The 15,369-nt window shown below is 37.1% G+C and overlaps 1 protein-coding gene across 5 annotated transcripts in view; it reads right to left on the bottom strand.

The window, feature by feature from the left end:
- SBF2 (SET binding factor 2) overlaps positions 1-15,369 on the bottom strand; it is a 214,641-nt gene that overhangs the window by 70,529 nt on the left and 128,743 nt on the right. For all 5 annotated transcript variants that reach the window (XM_033152645.1, XM_033152665.1, XM_033152673.1 and 2 more), the window contains 9 exons: positions 14,106-14,214; positions 12,734-12,847; positions 12,128-12,205; positions 10,848-10,961; positions 9,589-9,717; positions 7,228-7,326; positions 4,886-5,090; positions 3,559-3,668; positions 1,471-1,620 (listed from right to left, as the gene is read on the bottom strand). In XM_033152645.1, coding sequence (XP_033008536.1) covers positions 1,471-1,620; positions 3,559-3,668; positions 4,886-5,090; positions 7,228-7,326; positions 9,589-9,717; positions 10,848-10,961; positions 12,128-12,205; positions 12,734-12,847; positions 14,106-14,214 — 1,108 coding nt within the window. The remainder of the gene's footprint in view (positions 1-1,470; positions 1,621-3,558; positions 3,669-4,885; positions 5,091-7,227; positions 7,327-9,588; positions 9,718-10,847; positions 10,962-12,127; positions 12,206-12,733; positions 12,848-14,105; positions 14,215-15,369) is intronic.

Here is a 15,369-nt window from a genome sequence, read left to right as displayed (position 1 = left end):
TTTTACTGTATTATTATCCTGGTATAATAAAGTCAAGTGGTGGTCCCTAAATAAGACAAACATATCTGCTGGGCAATTTTTAAAAAATCTGTAAAATACAATATTATACATGATTCTATACACACATATATGTATAACTAACTAACTAACTAACTAACTGTGTTACTGTATATAATTATATTTTCAAATGACTTTTGTTGGGATCCTGTTGGGAGCAGTCAGTGAGGGTGGATGGTGCTGCACACCTGGCCTCCCAGCTACTTACTGGGAGAGAGAGGGGTGAAGAGGTGGGGAGATCTGCATTGTGAGATGCACTGGTGGAGACAATGTGGTGCTCCTGCTCATGGGCTCTCACAGTGCCAACTTCCCTGCATACTACATGTTATTCTACAACAATTTTAAGGAAATCAATAATGATGCATATCCTGTCACTTTTGGCATTTTTTATGAAATCCAATTCTAGTGCTTATTAGCTAACACAGGTGCCTTTTTAGAATGATTCCTTAGAGAAGTAAATATGGAACAATTGATAGGAAAAATTTCATATGGATTTTTCTAGTTCCTGGCCACGTCCTCAGACACCCATGTATATTTTACAATTCAAAAAGTAGCTGGTTTAGTACAAACTTCTTGGTTTAAAGTAGCCATATTTTAAATGCATATTTAGTATCAATAGTTATCCCAATATTCCAAATCCAAGAAAGCTTCATGAGATAACATTGCTTTTGAGTAGCGGACAATTGCACAGGGGAAGTTCTTTGGTTTTGTCATGAAGAAGCTTGAAAAAGAAAATAACCCTGAAATCAAAATCATAAGCATTCTGGATGAAAGCTGTTTTGTGCAGAAAAATACTCATGGGTCAAAGAAAAACACAGCTATTAAAGTTTGTGAATAATTTGATTCAATTCTGCTAAATATTTTTGTATACTACCATAACCCCAAAATTTGGTCTCTGCCATGAAATTCTCTTCCTCGTGAGTGATATAGACTTTAGTGTAGTAACTTTCCCCCCAAAGCTACTTAAAAAAACAAACAAACTGATGCACTATTAATCACTTGTAATTTCTTATCACTATCTAGTAGTAGGTATAGTCTAGAAAGCATTCAGATGCAATAAAATAAACAAACCAAAACAAAGCTATGTGTTAGCAACAATCTGAAGTGTAAGACAAATGTTGCCGAAGAAAGATGGAACACTTGCTGTCTTCCAGGGAAAAGAAATGCTTCACATTTATAGTGCAAAAAAATGGTTAAGAGTGATGCTCAGACCCCCAGGAGCAAAGTTTTGTAGGAAGAGGGAAGAATGCTAAAGTATCACCCATGCTAATTATAAATTAACCACCATGGCAGTTATAAACAGCTAATAGGAAATACAGCAAAATATGCAATGCAATGCAATCTACTACCTCACACACAAAAACATTTGTATTCAGTAAATTACAAGTCGAAGCTAAAAGCATTTTTAAGTACCTGTAAAGTACAGTTCATCATCCGTACAATGTAATCAAACTGCTGATGATCCAGTATAGCTCGATTTTGCTGAACATGGAGGCTTAGTTCCTGTGTCAAACATTGCCGTGCTGCTTTTCCTTTTAGGGCTCTCAGTGCAGCAGGCAGAGTCTATACAGATAAAAATGCAACATGTATTAGGAAGCTATAAATGTATTCCAATTGCACAAAACATTACTGTAGTTTAATTGAATTTTTAAAAATTAGTTTATTAAATTTTACACAGAAAAAAGAAAACAAAGAACAATACATAACACTATATATACACTTATATACATTTTTTCCACAATAAAAACTAAAAAGAAGAGAGAGAAAAGGGAAGATAGGAAAAAAGAAAAAGAAAGATAGAAAAAAGACAAAGAAGAAGAAAAGAGATACTTTTCATAACCAGAAATATTACCAAATCCATACTTTAAACACTACAACATATAAATCTTAGTTAAAATATTAAAAAAGACTTCCTTCTAAGGAAGGAAAATGAATAAAGAACAGGTGTGAATGCAAGTAGGATGACTAAGAGATGTGTGGTGAATGCGGTGGCAGTTTAACTGAATTCTTTACTAATACTGGGTTATTTGTAAATAAAGTAAACCAAATCAAATCAATACAGTCTCTAAACGATCAACATTTAAGCTAGTGACAGGTTTAAACTCTCCCAGATTTTCATATACAGTGGAACCTTGGTTCTCGAACGGCTTAGTTGATGAACAAATTGGCTCCCAGACACCGAAAACCCGGAAGTGTTCCAGTTTTTGAAGATTTTTCGGAAGCCGAACTTCTGATGTGGTTTCCGCTTGAGTGCAGAAAGCTCCTACAGCCAATTGGAAGCCGTGCCTTGGTTTTCAAACGTTTTGGAAGTCGAACGGACTTCCAGAATGGATTACGTTTGAGAACCAAGGTACCACTGCATTCCTATTTCCTAACCAAACAACGTTTTCATCTGAAGAAGTGTGCATGCACACGAAAGCTCATACCAAGAACAAACTTAGTTGGTCTCTAAGGTGCTACTGGAAAGATTTTTTTATTTTATTTTGTTTTAAAATGTGGGGGCTTAGAGAAGGAATTTCTTGGTTGAGGTCCCAAAAGTTAAGGAGTATGCAACATACTGAGACATGGCAGTGCTCAGTCTTGTAAGTTTTAATGAATGTGTGAAAAGCACTGCTCTTTTCACAGACTTTCAAGATGTTGTATAAGTGGTCATATGACTGAGGGTGGAATTCAACATTGTGCTAGGGAGATCATTCTTCATCACAAGCATTTCTGCTTGCCTAATGGAATGATTTCCCATCTCTTTCCCTTATGTACTCTTCTTGAGTTTCTCCTGACCCTCTAGAGTAGATTTGGGTGTGTGTGCAGGGGGAAGGCAAGTGAAAATAGTGCCAGTAGGAGCCCTTGTGCTGGCTTCCACTAGCAGAGTGGGTTAATTGATCGGGCCCTTAGTTCTTTATGACATTGAGTTATTTGTATTAATAAAATAAGGGTAATATCCAAAGATGCCTGTCTGCTTCCACAACAAAAATCTATTTGCACAACAGTATTTCCTGTTTCTCTTCTCCCTGTTCCAACCCTTCATACCTTCAAAGTCTTTCTCCAGCTTTGAAGTAAGGGAACAAACCAACCTGAGGTATGAAGGGCTGGAACAGGGAGAAGAGAAATAGGAAACACTGTTTGGACCTGATTGTTCACTGGGTGGAAAAGGAGAGAAATTACTTGGGTGGAGGAGTGACCTCTCTATGCATGAGGTAAAGAAAAACAGGGAAGATGGGGGGAAATTCCGTGTACAGAAACGTAACAGAGAAGGGGCAAACAAGAGGGTGAGGTAAGAGTCCAATTTTAATTTAGAGTAAAAAGGAACCCACATATTCACATGCACTGCCTCCACCCTAACTGGTACCTCAGTCACTTTCAATCGGATACTTGATGAAGAGGACAATGAATAAATGAAAAAGGACTACAATCTGGCAGGAGCAGTAAAGAGGTCAATCACTTAACATGTATGAGTTTAACTTGGAAGTACTCCTCAAATAGTTTAGCAGAATTTTTTATTACCTTTTCAGTCTCCAAAATTTTGTTTTCAAATATAAAAGAGATGCAGTTTCTAACAACTTCCAGCCTTTGTGCACTGTTGAAAACCGTACTTGACTTTTCTACTATGGAAACTAACAAAGAAAGAAGTAGAAACATATGTGAAACAATTTATTGTAAAAACCATCACTAAAGAGCTATTGCATTAGAAACATTCCTAGAATAACTCCTACGGTATCTTTGTTTTATTTTGCTACATTTGTCCTCATTAAATGCACAGGAGAACACAACCCTATTAATGCACAGTCATGTCTAACATACTGATACGTGGGCAGACTTGAGTGACATTTGCCCCCAAAGAGGAAAACTGCAAGCATGTCGGAATTTAAAATCCATATGAATTTGGCAGGGAATATCCAGGAGCAGAACAAGCAGAAATCTGGCATTTTGATTATCAATTTCCCCTGCAAAACCCTTGTGAATTACAGGTTATACTCCTTTACAGAAGTGAGATACCTGGGATTCCAGCAGTGGAGAATTAAAAGGGAGTTGGGGGCCAAGCTAGGGCAAATAATGAGGAATGCCATTTGCTTTTTGGAAACAATGGCACCCTGGGGATTCCCTTAGCAGAGCAAACTGTGTCTTACAGTTAGAAATCTGGCATGACACATGGCCCCAAATAAATATCTCAGGGCCCATGCCAAAGTAGGCACCCTTATTTCAACCACCGTATTACCCAAATTGTCAAGAAGGCAGTTCTCAACTGCTGAAAACAGTCCAATATGTAGCAATGACTCAAGTTAGTTAATGCACTGATGCTGGTAAGGCCAAATATAAAAGATGGCTGGCTAATTGGTATAGCTATTATGGCAGTGGGGAATACATTAGCAATGCAGAACCCTGCACACACATGATGGGCTATGTAGTGAATACTTCCATGCTTTAATAGAATAACTGTCAATATTTGTACGTTGGGTGGGAGGATCTAAGCACCTCAGAAGTATAGGACAAAGATATATTCAACAAACTAATATGAACACAGAAATATTTATTTTGATAACACAGAGAACACTTCTCTATTTTCTTAAAACTGCTACTTCCCATCATATCAAAATATATTCCACCATAAGAACTCATAGATACCTAAAGATAGGACTACTGATAATGACAACTTTATTCTTATCATTAAACAAGTCAGTGGTTTATTTCAATGGCTAAAGTGTTACTCCCTTCGTAACTGTGAAACGCACATCACTGTGAATCAATGTGGGAAAACATATGAAAATATCCACATTTATCCAGTCAGGAGAAATTGTTACAGCGGAATGAAACATAGGGTGGCTTCTCTTACCAACAGGTGGGCCAGCAGGAACAACACATTTTCTTTCCACACGAGAAGCAGGTGGTGCACTTTGGTTCTTAACCAAACTTTCCTGGATTAGATCCTGAACCTGATTCTCATTAATTTTGGGGAAAGGGAGTATATGAACTCGTAGGTGAGATCCTTCTGTAGGTCGTGGAACTTTCTGGAATGCCATGTGAGGATTTGGATTCTCCTGAATTAAAAAAAACAAAACTACTTGAATTGAGGTATTCAGTACTTTCTATCAATATTTTATAACAATACAGAGTATCATCTTGGTATCTAAATCAATAAAAGGCTTATTTGACATATTATTTCACTTAGCAAAAGGGTGGAAGTGATTGTGTAACCCTAAGAGGAGTATCAAGCCTTCACTAGTAAAAACTTAAGCACGTTTGATTTAAGCATATGCATAACACAAAAAATAAATGAAAGTGCTCCATTTGAATGTGCTTCACTTTGGATTGAGCCCAAAGCATTATTTTGTGTTTCACAAACACCAAGTTTGTAGCTTATTGGAAAGTAATAAAACTTTATGCACTTCTGTGTAGAATTTTAAAATGACTAATGCTCCATCACAAATTCATGTGACTGTAATTTTTCAATGTTCATTTTTATAAGATCAACCTTTAAAAACAAAAAACAAAGTTGTAAGACAAGGCTAAGCTTGCAGAATTCTGAAACTGAATAGATGTGCAATCCAATCCTCTTCCATACATACAATTTCCCAAAATTATTAATACTAGTTCACAAAGCAAAAATTATACAATGTAAATGTACTGTATGTACATTGTGTTTTTAGGCTGCAGTATACGTATGAGCTGTGGGGTAGTCCTATAGTCTTTATGCTGCTATAGCCAAACATTTCTATTCCCATTCCCTACAACTTTTATGTGGTTCACAACATTAACATAAATTCACACAAACTATTTTTATAACAGTGTTGATTTAAAAATTTAGTGCTAAAATACAATCACAATACATTGAACCCAGAACATCACATCAACTGGGCATACAATAACACTTAACTGTTCTTTCAGACAGTGTTTATTTAAATTATAAGCCTCATTTCAAGCTTATTTAAACAGAAAAGCTCTCACAAGGGATTTTAACCTTACCTCCTTTTTCACTTTTCCATGTGTGCTTGCAACAAATCTTTGACACACACTATCTCTACAATATTGTTTATACAGCCACTCATCTCACTTGTCCTTTTCCGTCATTTGATTTTGGCCTTAATCTAACACACTGCTTCTGTTTTAATTTTGTTTACATGAGTAATCTCATCATAAGTGATTAAACTCATAGGGACATAGGATGGCCTTTCTGAGGCTGTGCCCAGATGTCTTCTGCCTCTCTCAGATTTTAATCACAAATGGCAAAATTCCAGCTATCAGCAAATAAGGGGTATGGTAGAAAACATGGTGCTAATGAAGTTTTATTCCTATTTTCCACTGTTGGGAACGCAGAGCTTGACAAAAATAATAATAAGCCTTTGTCGCCTCCACATACACACACCCCGGCTGGAAAATCTCCAAAAACATAAATGTAACAATAATGATAGCCTACAGATCAATACATCTGCTCCATTGATAGACAAAACAACAACAATAGCTGTCATACTTTCAGTACTGAAGTAGTCCTAGGGTTGCTCAAAAATGGCATTTGTTCTGGTTAGTAAAGTCAAGCAGAAACTATTGTTCCAAGCAAGAAAGTAGAAGCCACAGACACACAAGTAAGGGGACTAGTTCTGGCTCCCATTTCTGGGCATGGTTTTGGTTGTTGCATAACTGACACAACTTAAAAGTGGCATATTTCAACTAATATTAAGAAAAACTACCTTGAGTTAGATTCAGTCTCCAAATGCAACAACCATTGCAGTTAAGTTATACAACTAAGTAACTATATGTGTAGCTTCAATATACAGATGAAACTCGAAAAATTAGAATATCATGGAAATGTCCATTTATGTAAGCAATTGTTTTCATTCACTTTAATATATGAGATAGACTCATGACATGCAAAGTGAGATATGTCAAGCCTTTGTTTGTTATAATTATGATGATTATGGCATGCAGCTGATTAAAACCCCAAAGTTTGCATGTCATGAGTCTATCTCATATATTAGTTTCACCTTTTAAGTTGAATTACTGAAAGAAATGAACCTTTCCACGATATTCTAATTTTCTGAGTTTCACCTGTACATTCAAGGCTAATCCTATTTATATTTCCACCGCTTCAATTATTCCTATTTGAATTTCTACAGCTTCAATAATTTTGAGTGAAACATTATTCAGTGACATTATAGTATGTGAATGCTTTGTACTTACATTTTTGAACAGCTGGTCCGCAAGTTCTCTGACATGCTTTAACATTTTTGATGAATTGTTTTCCTCAGATTTAATTCTCTCTACTTCAAATGCTACCAACTTAAAGGAGAAAAAAGGTTTTAGTTGAAAAAAATTAACTTTTTTTCTGGAGAGTAAAGTAACTATTTTCAGGCTAAAATAAAGTTTAGTATAATGAAGACTTTGAGACTGAGTCCCTGCTGCCAAGGACGTCAAACCAGAAGCTGCAACTGGCAGAAGACTGGCTCAGTCCCACTAGTCTACACAAAGAGAGGCTTGGTCAGTCTGAGTAGTCCATTTTGGACATTCATGAACCAGACTTTGAGTTTGACCTGGCACTCTTCACTCCAAGAAAGGACTTGTATGCTACATGATATGGTACTTTTATTGTTGTCCACTGAAACACCTTCTGCATGGACCTGCATTTTCCAGGATTCATATATGCTGGTTTATTGCCCAGACATTATTTTGAAACCAACACTCCTCCAATGGAAAGACAAGTCTGTCCCATCATATTGCACACATCATGCAGCATCTCTAACTTCACTTTTGTGGAAACAGACTCCAGAAGTAGGATATTATATTTGATGAACCGTTTCTAATCTGGTAGTAAAAAAAAAAGGTAAGGAACCCCTGACAGTTAAGTCCAGTCGCAGACGATTGCGGGGTTGCGGCACTCATCTCGCTTTACTGGCCGAGGGGGCCGACGTTTCTCCGCAGACAGTTTTTCTGGGTCATGTGACCAGCATGACTAAGCCACTTATGGCGAACTAGAGCAGTGCACGGAAATGCCATTTACCTTCCCACCAGAGCGGTACCTATTTATCTACTTGCACTTTGACGTGCTTTCGAACTGCTAGGTTGGCAGGAGCTGGGACCGAGCAACAGGAGCTCACCCTGTCACGGGGATTTGAACCGCCGACCTTCAAATCGGCAAGCCCAAGGCTCAGTGGTTTAGACCACAGCACCACCAGCGTCTGGTAGTATAGTTCTTTAAAATAATATTGACAACTGTCAATTTATATAGCACATTTAATATGCTAAGCAATATTATTATTATTATTCATTAAATTTCTATACTGCCTTTCATCTGAGGATCACAGGGCAGTTTAGAATATAAAAACACAAAAATACGTAACACAGTAACAAACAAAAATGGAAATTGCCGCCCCCCCCCCTTCAGTTAAAAGGCCATAAATTGTTTAGTTAGCCGAAGGCCTAGGGAGAAAGGAATGTTTTTGCTTGGCACTTTAATATATGAGTCTTCCTGGGGAAAATATTCCACAAGCAGGGAGTCACCACAGAAAAGGTCCACTTTTGTGTTGCCACCCTTCTGACCTCAGATGATGATTGGAGGGTGTGGGTTGGTTCAATATGCAGTTCATGTTTTAAATACATACTATATTGTTACGGGAATATTTTGTCAAAATCTGTTAGTTTTTGTGTGTATTGTTTTCAGCATTCAGAAGCGTACACTGCAAATCAACAAAACAAACTGACTGCAAGGGAGCATAGAAACACCGTAAATAAATAAACATGATTCCCTAATAATTCATTATTCTTTGTTATAAATCGTAAAATTTATGGCACTAGTCATGCCAGTTATGAAAACCCAACTGTTTTATTTTAAAAGCATTATTTGCCCATTCCCATTTCTCCTCTGCATTAACAAACTCCCATAAATGTCATACAGAAAGATTTGTAGGAGTATGTAAAACCATGTTATAATATTGCCATAATCTTAATATTTTTTAAAGATTCTTAACTGTCCGTAACATGCAGTATTCACTTTTTATTTATTATGACAGAGCTTGCAATATGTTCGCATGCATTCATTATACCTGTGAATATTCCCATTGGTTCCACACCTTTTTTTTAAGAACTTAAAATCATTTTCTTAAACAAACAAATGCATTCAGCATAAAAAATCCCAATTGTTCCAGTGAAATTATTTGCAGGGAAAAATGTAATGACTACACAAAAGGAGTGCTTCAGAGGTAATTCACTGCAGTATTTTTCACAATGATATGTTTCATAATGGGGAACCAGTGTGGTGTAGTGGTTAGAGCAATGGAACTTGGGAGACTAGGGTTCAAATCCACACGCAGTCATGAACCTCAATGGGTGACCTTGGGCTAGTCACTGCCCAGCCTACCTGACAGGATTGCTGTGGGGATAAAAAATGGAGGGGGTGGGGAGAACCATGTACACTACTTTCCTCATTGGAGGAAAGGTGGGATATAAATGTAATACACAAATAACGTGACAAAAGCATTATTTTTATGACAGAAAAAATTGTTACAGAAATTTAAGTATTTCATATTTCTTTTTAAATGTTTCTACCTCATCAAAGAGATCACAGGATCTGTAAGGAGGACCTCTCTCTGACACAAAACCAGCAAATGCCATTCCACTCAGAATTTTGGTAAGAAAATCGTTCTCAATCAAGCCTCTCTGGCCCAAGAAGGCTGCCTGTGGAAACAAGTAAATGTTAACCATGTAAACACATTTTTTCATATCATTGTACTTAAGAGTCGAAACAAGCAAACACAAAAAAATGGTTACAATAGAAAGTAAGATACAAAAGCAAAGAATGAGCGCCTAACACTTTATAAAACCAAGCAATGAACTAGCATAGCATCAAGGTTACTGTAAACAGAAAATTTTCCATGAACACACACATTCTCATTCCAAATATGTTTGGAATGCATTCAGAGCTCTGTTTTCTTTCAGCAAACAAAATTATGCAAGGTAAGATGTAAAATAGTTACATATTAAATGCATTTAACAGCTGTGGGGTAAAAAACAACAACTAACTAGTACTAAAGTAAAATTAGGTGACGATACAAACATGAGCATTTTCAATCTTGATTCTCACTGAATCCATTGGGATATGGTACTATTTGAGGGTTTTGGGGGGCCACCTAATATGATGCCCCCTTCCCCTTCTTCTAGGGCATTGGGGCGTGCAATAGGACAAATGAAGATGGAATGCTGGGTGGGGCAGACTTGTGCTATAGAAGGCCAGTTAAAAAGTCTGTTGGAAAAACAACTGGCAGATGAGTTTTGCTTCATGCTCAATGTCCAGTTGAGGTAAAAAAAAATCCCCCCAATGGTCAAATAGGCTAGGAAATGCTAGCTTGTTTATTCTTCCTTATTTTGGCTCATTTGCTGGAGCCATCTGGATTATTTTACAAAACTATTCACTGAATTGTGAATTAACATTTAATATGATACACATTATTCACTCCTAATCTCTGCTAGTTACACATTGTTATCAACTGGATGGTGTATGTTAATGTGTTGGAGGTTAATGAGTGTGCAACTGTTGCTTTAAAGAGCAAAGGGGTAGACAAAGTGATCACCATTTCATTTTTTTTAGTTTAATTGCTATCTGTAGGCTAAAGTATCATTGTAATTATCATTGGTATGCAGAAAAGGCATATCAGGATTCAGCAAACTAATCTACAGTGGAGTATCAAACCACATCACTGACCTATGCAAGACAACCGCTGCACTAATAATTCTAAGACTTTTTTAACCTCTTAAAATCAAAAAAATGCATGATCATCTAGAAGCTGATAACTTAGTTTTGCTTTTACCTTGTGAAAGTTTATGACGGGTTCTGAATGAATCCTGATTAGCTGAAGACAAGATCTATATCCTTGGAAAAGCTGTGCAAATAGCCTAAGAAAGACACCTCGTACTTCTTTATCCTGTGAAAAGACAAGCAATTTTAGAGCAACTATCTCCTATTAAACACAAACTAAGAAAAAAATGCTTCCTCTGTCTTTAGGCATAACATACCAAGAGGTGCAACTGGTATGATTAAGTGTAAAAGTATAAAATCCTTCCATATGAATTCCAATGGCCCAATAAAAACAACAGTCAGAGTGTGACATCTTTGTGGTGAAGTTTGACATCTAAAGTATATTTTAGAGAGACCTTTCATTAGGTCTTGAAAGGTGCAAGATTTACCTTTCAGTCAGGAATAAAAATTTTCCAAACAAAAATTAGCCTAAACCAGAATTTAACCTATTGCTACTTCTGGACAGCTTCTTGCCAGAATGGATGGCATCACAAAGAGTAATACCAACAATGCCTGGGCTTTGTTGCTCATACCTCCTGAGGTATTAAATCTACCTGACACTTAAGGATAAGGAAACATGATGATTCCAATCAGTCTCCTAAGCCCTGCCTTGTTCTCTGATTCTCCCGCTTCATCCCTTGCACATCAAGAAAGTAAGTGGTGCGCAATCAGGTGGGAAGTCCAGAGTATCTGTATGAGCAGCAGTTTGGCTGCCAGAAGGACCTATCATCGGTAATCTACTCAGGAAGAAAAAGAAGAGCACAAATCTGCATGTTGAGATTCCTACATTGCAGGGGGTTGGACTAGATGGCTCTCGAGGTTCCTTCTGACACTATCATTCTTTGATTCTTATTAGTTTTCCATTAACAATGCAGTATTGTGTGTACCAGTAAGTGGTATTCTGAATTTGCATTAGTGCTAAATTTCAACGATAAAAAGTACAATGTGGGCTTACATCACAGGACACTGATGAGTACTGTATAACCTCATAAACCAGTATAAAGATATTCAATGCTAGTCCCATTTAGAGTAGACCCACTGAAATGAATTGGTATGAGGGCCATTAATTTCAGTGTGTCTACTCTAAGTAGAACTTGGTTGGATACAATGCCTTGTCAGACAGTGCCCTTCAATTTAGCAGCAATTGTAAAAAAAAAAAAAATGTTAACATGAAATGATGAAAATGTAATAATTATAAAGTATTTATGAAGAATACAGTCAAAGGAATACCTTCATTTCAGGAAAAGCATTATTTTTTCTGTTTATTACAAAGCTAGAAATACTGGGTCTTACCAACATTTTGGAATGTGACAGAGCTGTTCGAGGAGGAGGAAATGCATAATCTGCTGTTTCCAAATCTGGATGTAAAACCTACAATTTTAAAGAACAAAAATTCAAAGGAAGCACTATGTTGGCAACATTTTCCTAAGTTTATTTTTCTTAATATAGACTCTTCCACAAACATATTTCATATTAAGCCTGACAGCAAAGGCTTGCATCCCATTTAGATCCTTACCTCCCCCCTCCTAAGAGACTGAACAGACAAAAGCCCTGACTCTGGGGGGGAAATCAAGCAATGACCAGCAAGAAAATAATTATAGCTCAACAATAAAGCAACTCTCAAGAATAATGCAACTCTCAACAATAAAGCAGCTACAGGTCTTTTAAGTCTGTAAAGGGGGAAACAGGACAGACAGAGTTGAAGATGTATGTAACAAGGAGTATAAAACAAATAAATGTTTCCTTTACAATTACCCGGTAATTCTTGCTTTGTTTTTATGCTTGGTCTATGTTGGTCTAGCATATTAGTATGAAATATTTGCCTCTTTATGTTATTTGGTAACAAATTGAGAAAACAAAAGTGATGCATTAAAGGGTAATATTGGAAATTAGACTTACTAGAGAGAGGGCAGTTTGAGTCTGGTGGAGTAGTGGTTCGGGGAGCTGGGAGAGATGAATACATTCGGGAATTTTAATTGTACCACCATCCAGATCTGCTATAATTACATCTAACTGAAAGACAATGGCAAATGAATGAAAACGTTATATGAAATTTCACATAATGGATATGAACACAATTGAAATATTTTTTTTAAAAAAGAACAGAAAAATCTCATGGGATGCCTCTTGGCAACTGTGTTGTGACCTCTGGTTCTGACTATTTAAGGGGATGAGGTCATGAACTCACAAGGAGCATCAGCAGGTGAGAGGGAACTACACTGAAAACAGACCTAGACATCCCCACATCTATGGAAGCCCAGGTGTAAGAGAAGCCTGTTTTGCCAGCAACTCTTAGGCTGCTTTCAGATGATACCAGCCCAGAAATCCCAAATTCTGCTGCAATGAAGTCAATGACTGTAAAAGCAGGCTAGGCTCTTTTAACTGAAGAAGCTTTGCTCATCGGGTGGGGTGGGGACTAGTCACAGAGCTAGAGCTCTACTTAAGGCTCACTGTGGGTTTGCTTGATGTTGAAGCAACATAATTTGAGCTTCCTCCTCTGATGCTTCAGCCAGAGGTGCACATGGAGCTATCCAGGGTGCTAACCTGCTTTGTCTGACCATGCATCGTTGGAACCTGAACTTGGCTTGGCTTAACTTTGCCTCATCAGAACCTGAAACTTGCTTTGCTGACATTGCTTTGCTGAAACCTGAACCCATGCCTAACTCACTCCTGCATGGACCTGTACCTAGAGTGAATGAGAACACCACTTGTAACAAACCACAGTTTTGATGATGTATTAGAAGCAAAATATGGAAACCTGTATCCTGATAAACAGGGCACTACTAGGGGCACATCTGAAGTGTTGACATTGAATAGAACTGCAGCATGTACTCCACAGATTGATTAGATAAACTAAAACATTATTACTGACAGACATGTTTCTAATAAAGCAGGCAGCAGATAAAAAATGTTAAGTATTTATCATAGGAGAAATATCTCCTTTTCTCTATTTCAGAGGAGGGAAAGGATCTACCAAGATGTTGTGTACTGCAACAAATAAATATGTGCATTATTTTAAAAAATGGATAACAGATAATTTTTAAATAGTAACCCATCTTTTGTTTTCTTCTATCTTATATTTGCATACATTTATGTTTGTTTATGGGATGACTAACAATACATTTAAAACCATTTTATGTCGTTAATTTGCTTTATCCACTTGCTTGTTACAGTTCTTTTTATTATGAAGATGATCTACCCGAATTTTATGCCCAATCATTTCTCTGTATAGTAACATAAGCAGGGATAAAACTTGGTTGCATATACTCACAAGTTCATGAATCTCATTACAGAAGACAGAATGCACACCAATAATAAAGGGTGTGGGTGAGCTGAGAACTTCAAGCAGCTGCGCAGGGAGAATTGGAATGTATGGGTAACTGGGGGAAAAGTGAAGGAAAAAACTGTAGTGACTTGCTGAACATAACATATTACACGACGTAGCTTTCTTATACTTACCATTTCCCATATATAAACCTTTTTTAAATTAAAAAAGACACACACTATTTGCACTATAGCAGCAAATGCACATTTATCTACAGAATCACTTGACTCAACCATTTAAAAATTACTTCCTACCCCAACACAATATTATTTATCCCTGAGTTACAGATAGAAAAATCTGATTTTCAGATTATCAATATTTAGACAGCAAGTATTCATTTAAAATGACTGTCCGTTCACTAGTTAAATCTGTTTTTTATAGACAACCCTATGTAAATATATTTTAAACAGTTATGGAATATAAAAGTTATTTCAATAATGTACAGTCTACTAATGTGAAAATTAACAATACAAACTAAGCAAATAATTTATGTTCATTTAAGCAGGAGGAATTCTGAAGATCTGTTAATGGTAATAAGTTGTACCTAGACGGGGTTCATGGCCTTCATAAGTATAGTGGATGCTCAGGTTGCGAACACGATCGATGCGGGAGGCACGTTCGCAACCTGCAGCGTCTGTGACCCACAGCTCCACGTCTGCGCACACGTGGGTTGCGAGTCGCCACTTCTGCACCTATACGAAGCACCAAACCCGGTAGTAACCCGTTCCGGTACTTCCGGGTACGGCGCGTTCGTATCCCACAGTGAACGCAACCCGCAGAGAGCGCAACCCGAGGTATGACTGTAGTTAGTTATCACCCTGGGTGTTCCCACAGCCATAAATCTAGCGTGTTGCTAATGCATATTGTGGGCATCCCACCTATGAATGTTGTTATGCACAAATAATAAAATCTGATAAAGTTGCATCTGATAAAGTGGACTGTAGTCCATGAAGGCTTAAGTTGTAATAAATTTTGTGAGCCTTCAAGAGTGCAATGACGCTCTTGTTGTTTTTGCTGCAGCAGACTAACAGAGCTGTTTTACTGTTTTCCATGTAACAAAACATATGAATACAACTTGATACAGCTACCAACCTCTTTTGAACAATATATTTGAACATATGTTTTTCAATCAGGATTCTAATTTTGAATTTCTAAATTTCAGTTCTGATGCTAACTCTCAGATGAGAATAGATCTCAATGCTTTGAAATG

This window comes from Lacerta agilis, chromosome 1, assembly GCF_009819535.1.
Source record: "Lacerta agilis isolate rLacAgi1 chromosome 1, rLacAgi1.pri, whole genome shotgun sequence".
Taxonomy (NCBI): Eukaryota; Metazoa; Chordata; class Lepidosauria; order Squamata; family Lacertidae; genus Lacerta; species Lacerta agilis.
This window is presented reverse-complemented; position numbering and strand designations above follow the sequence as displayed.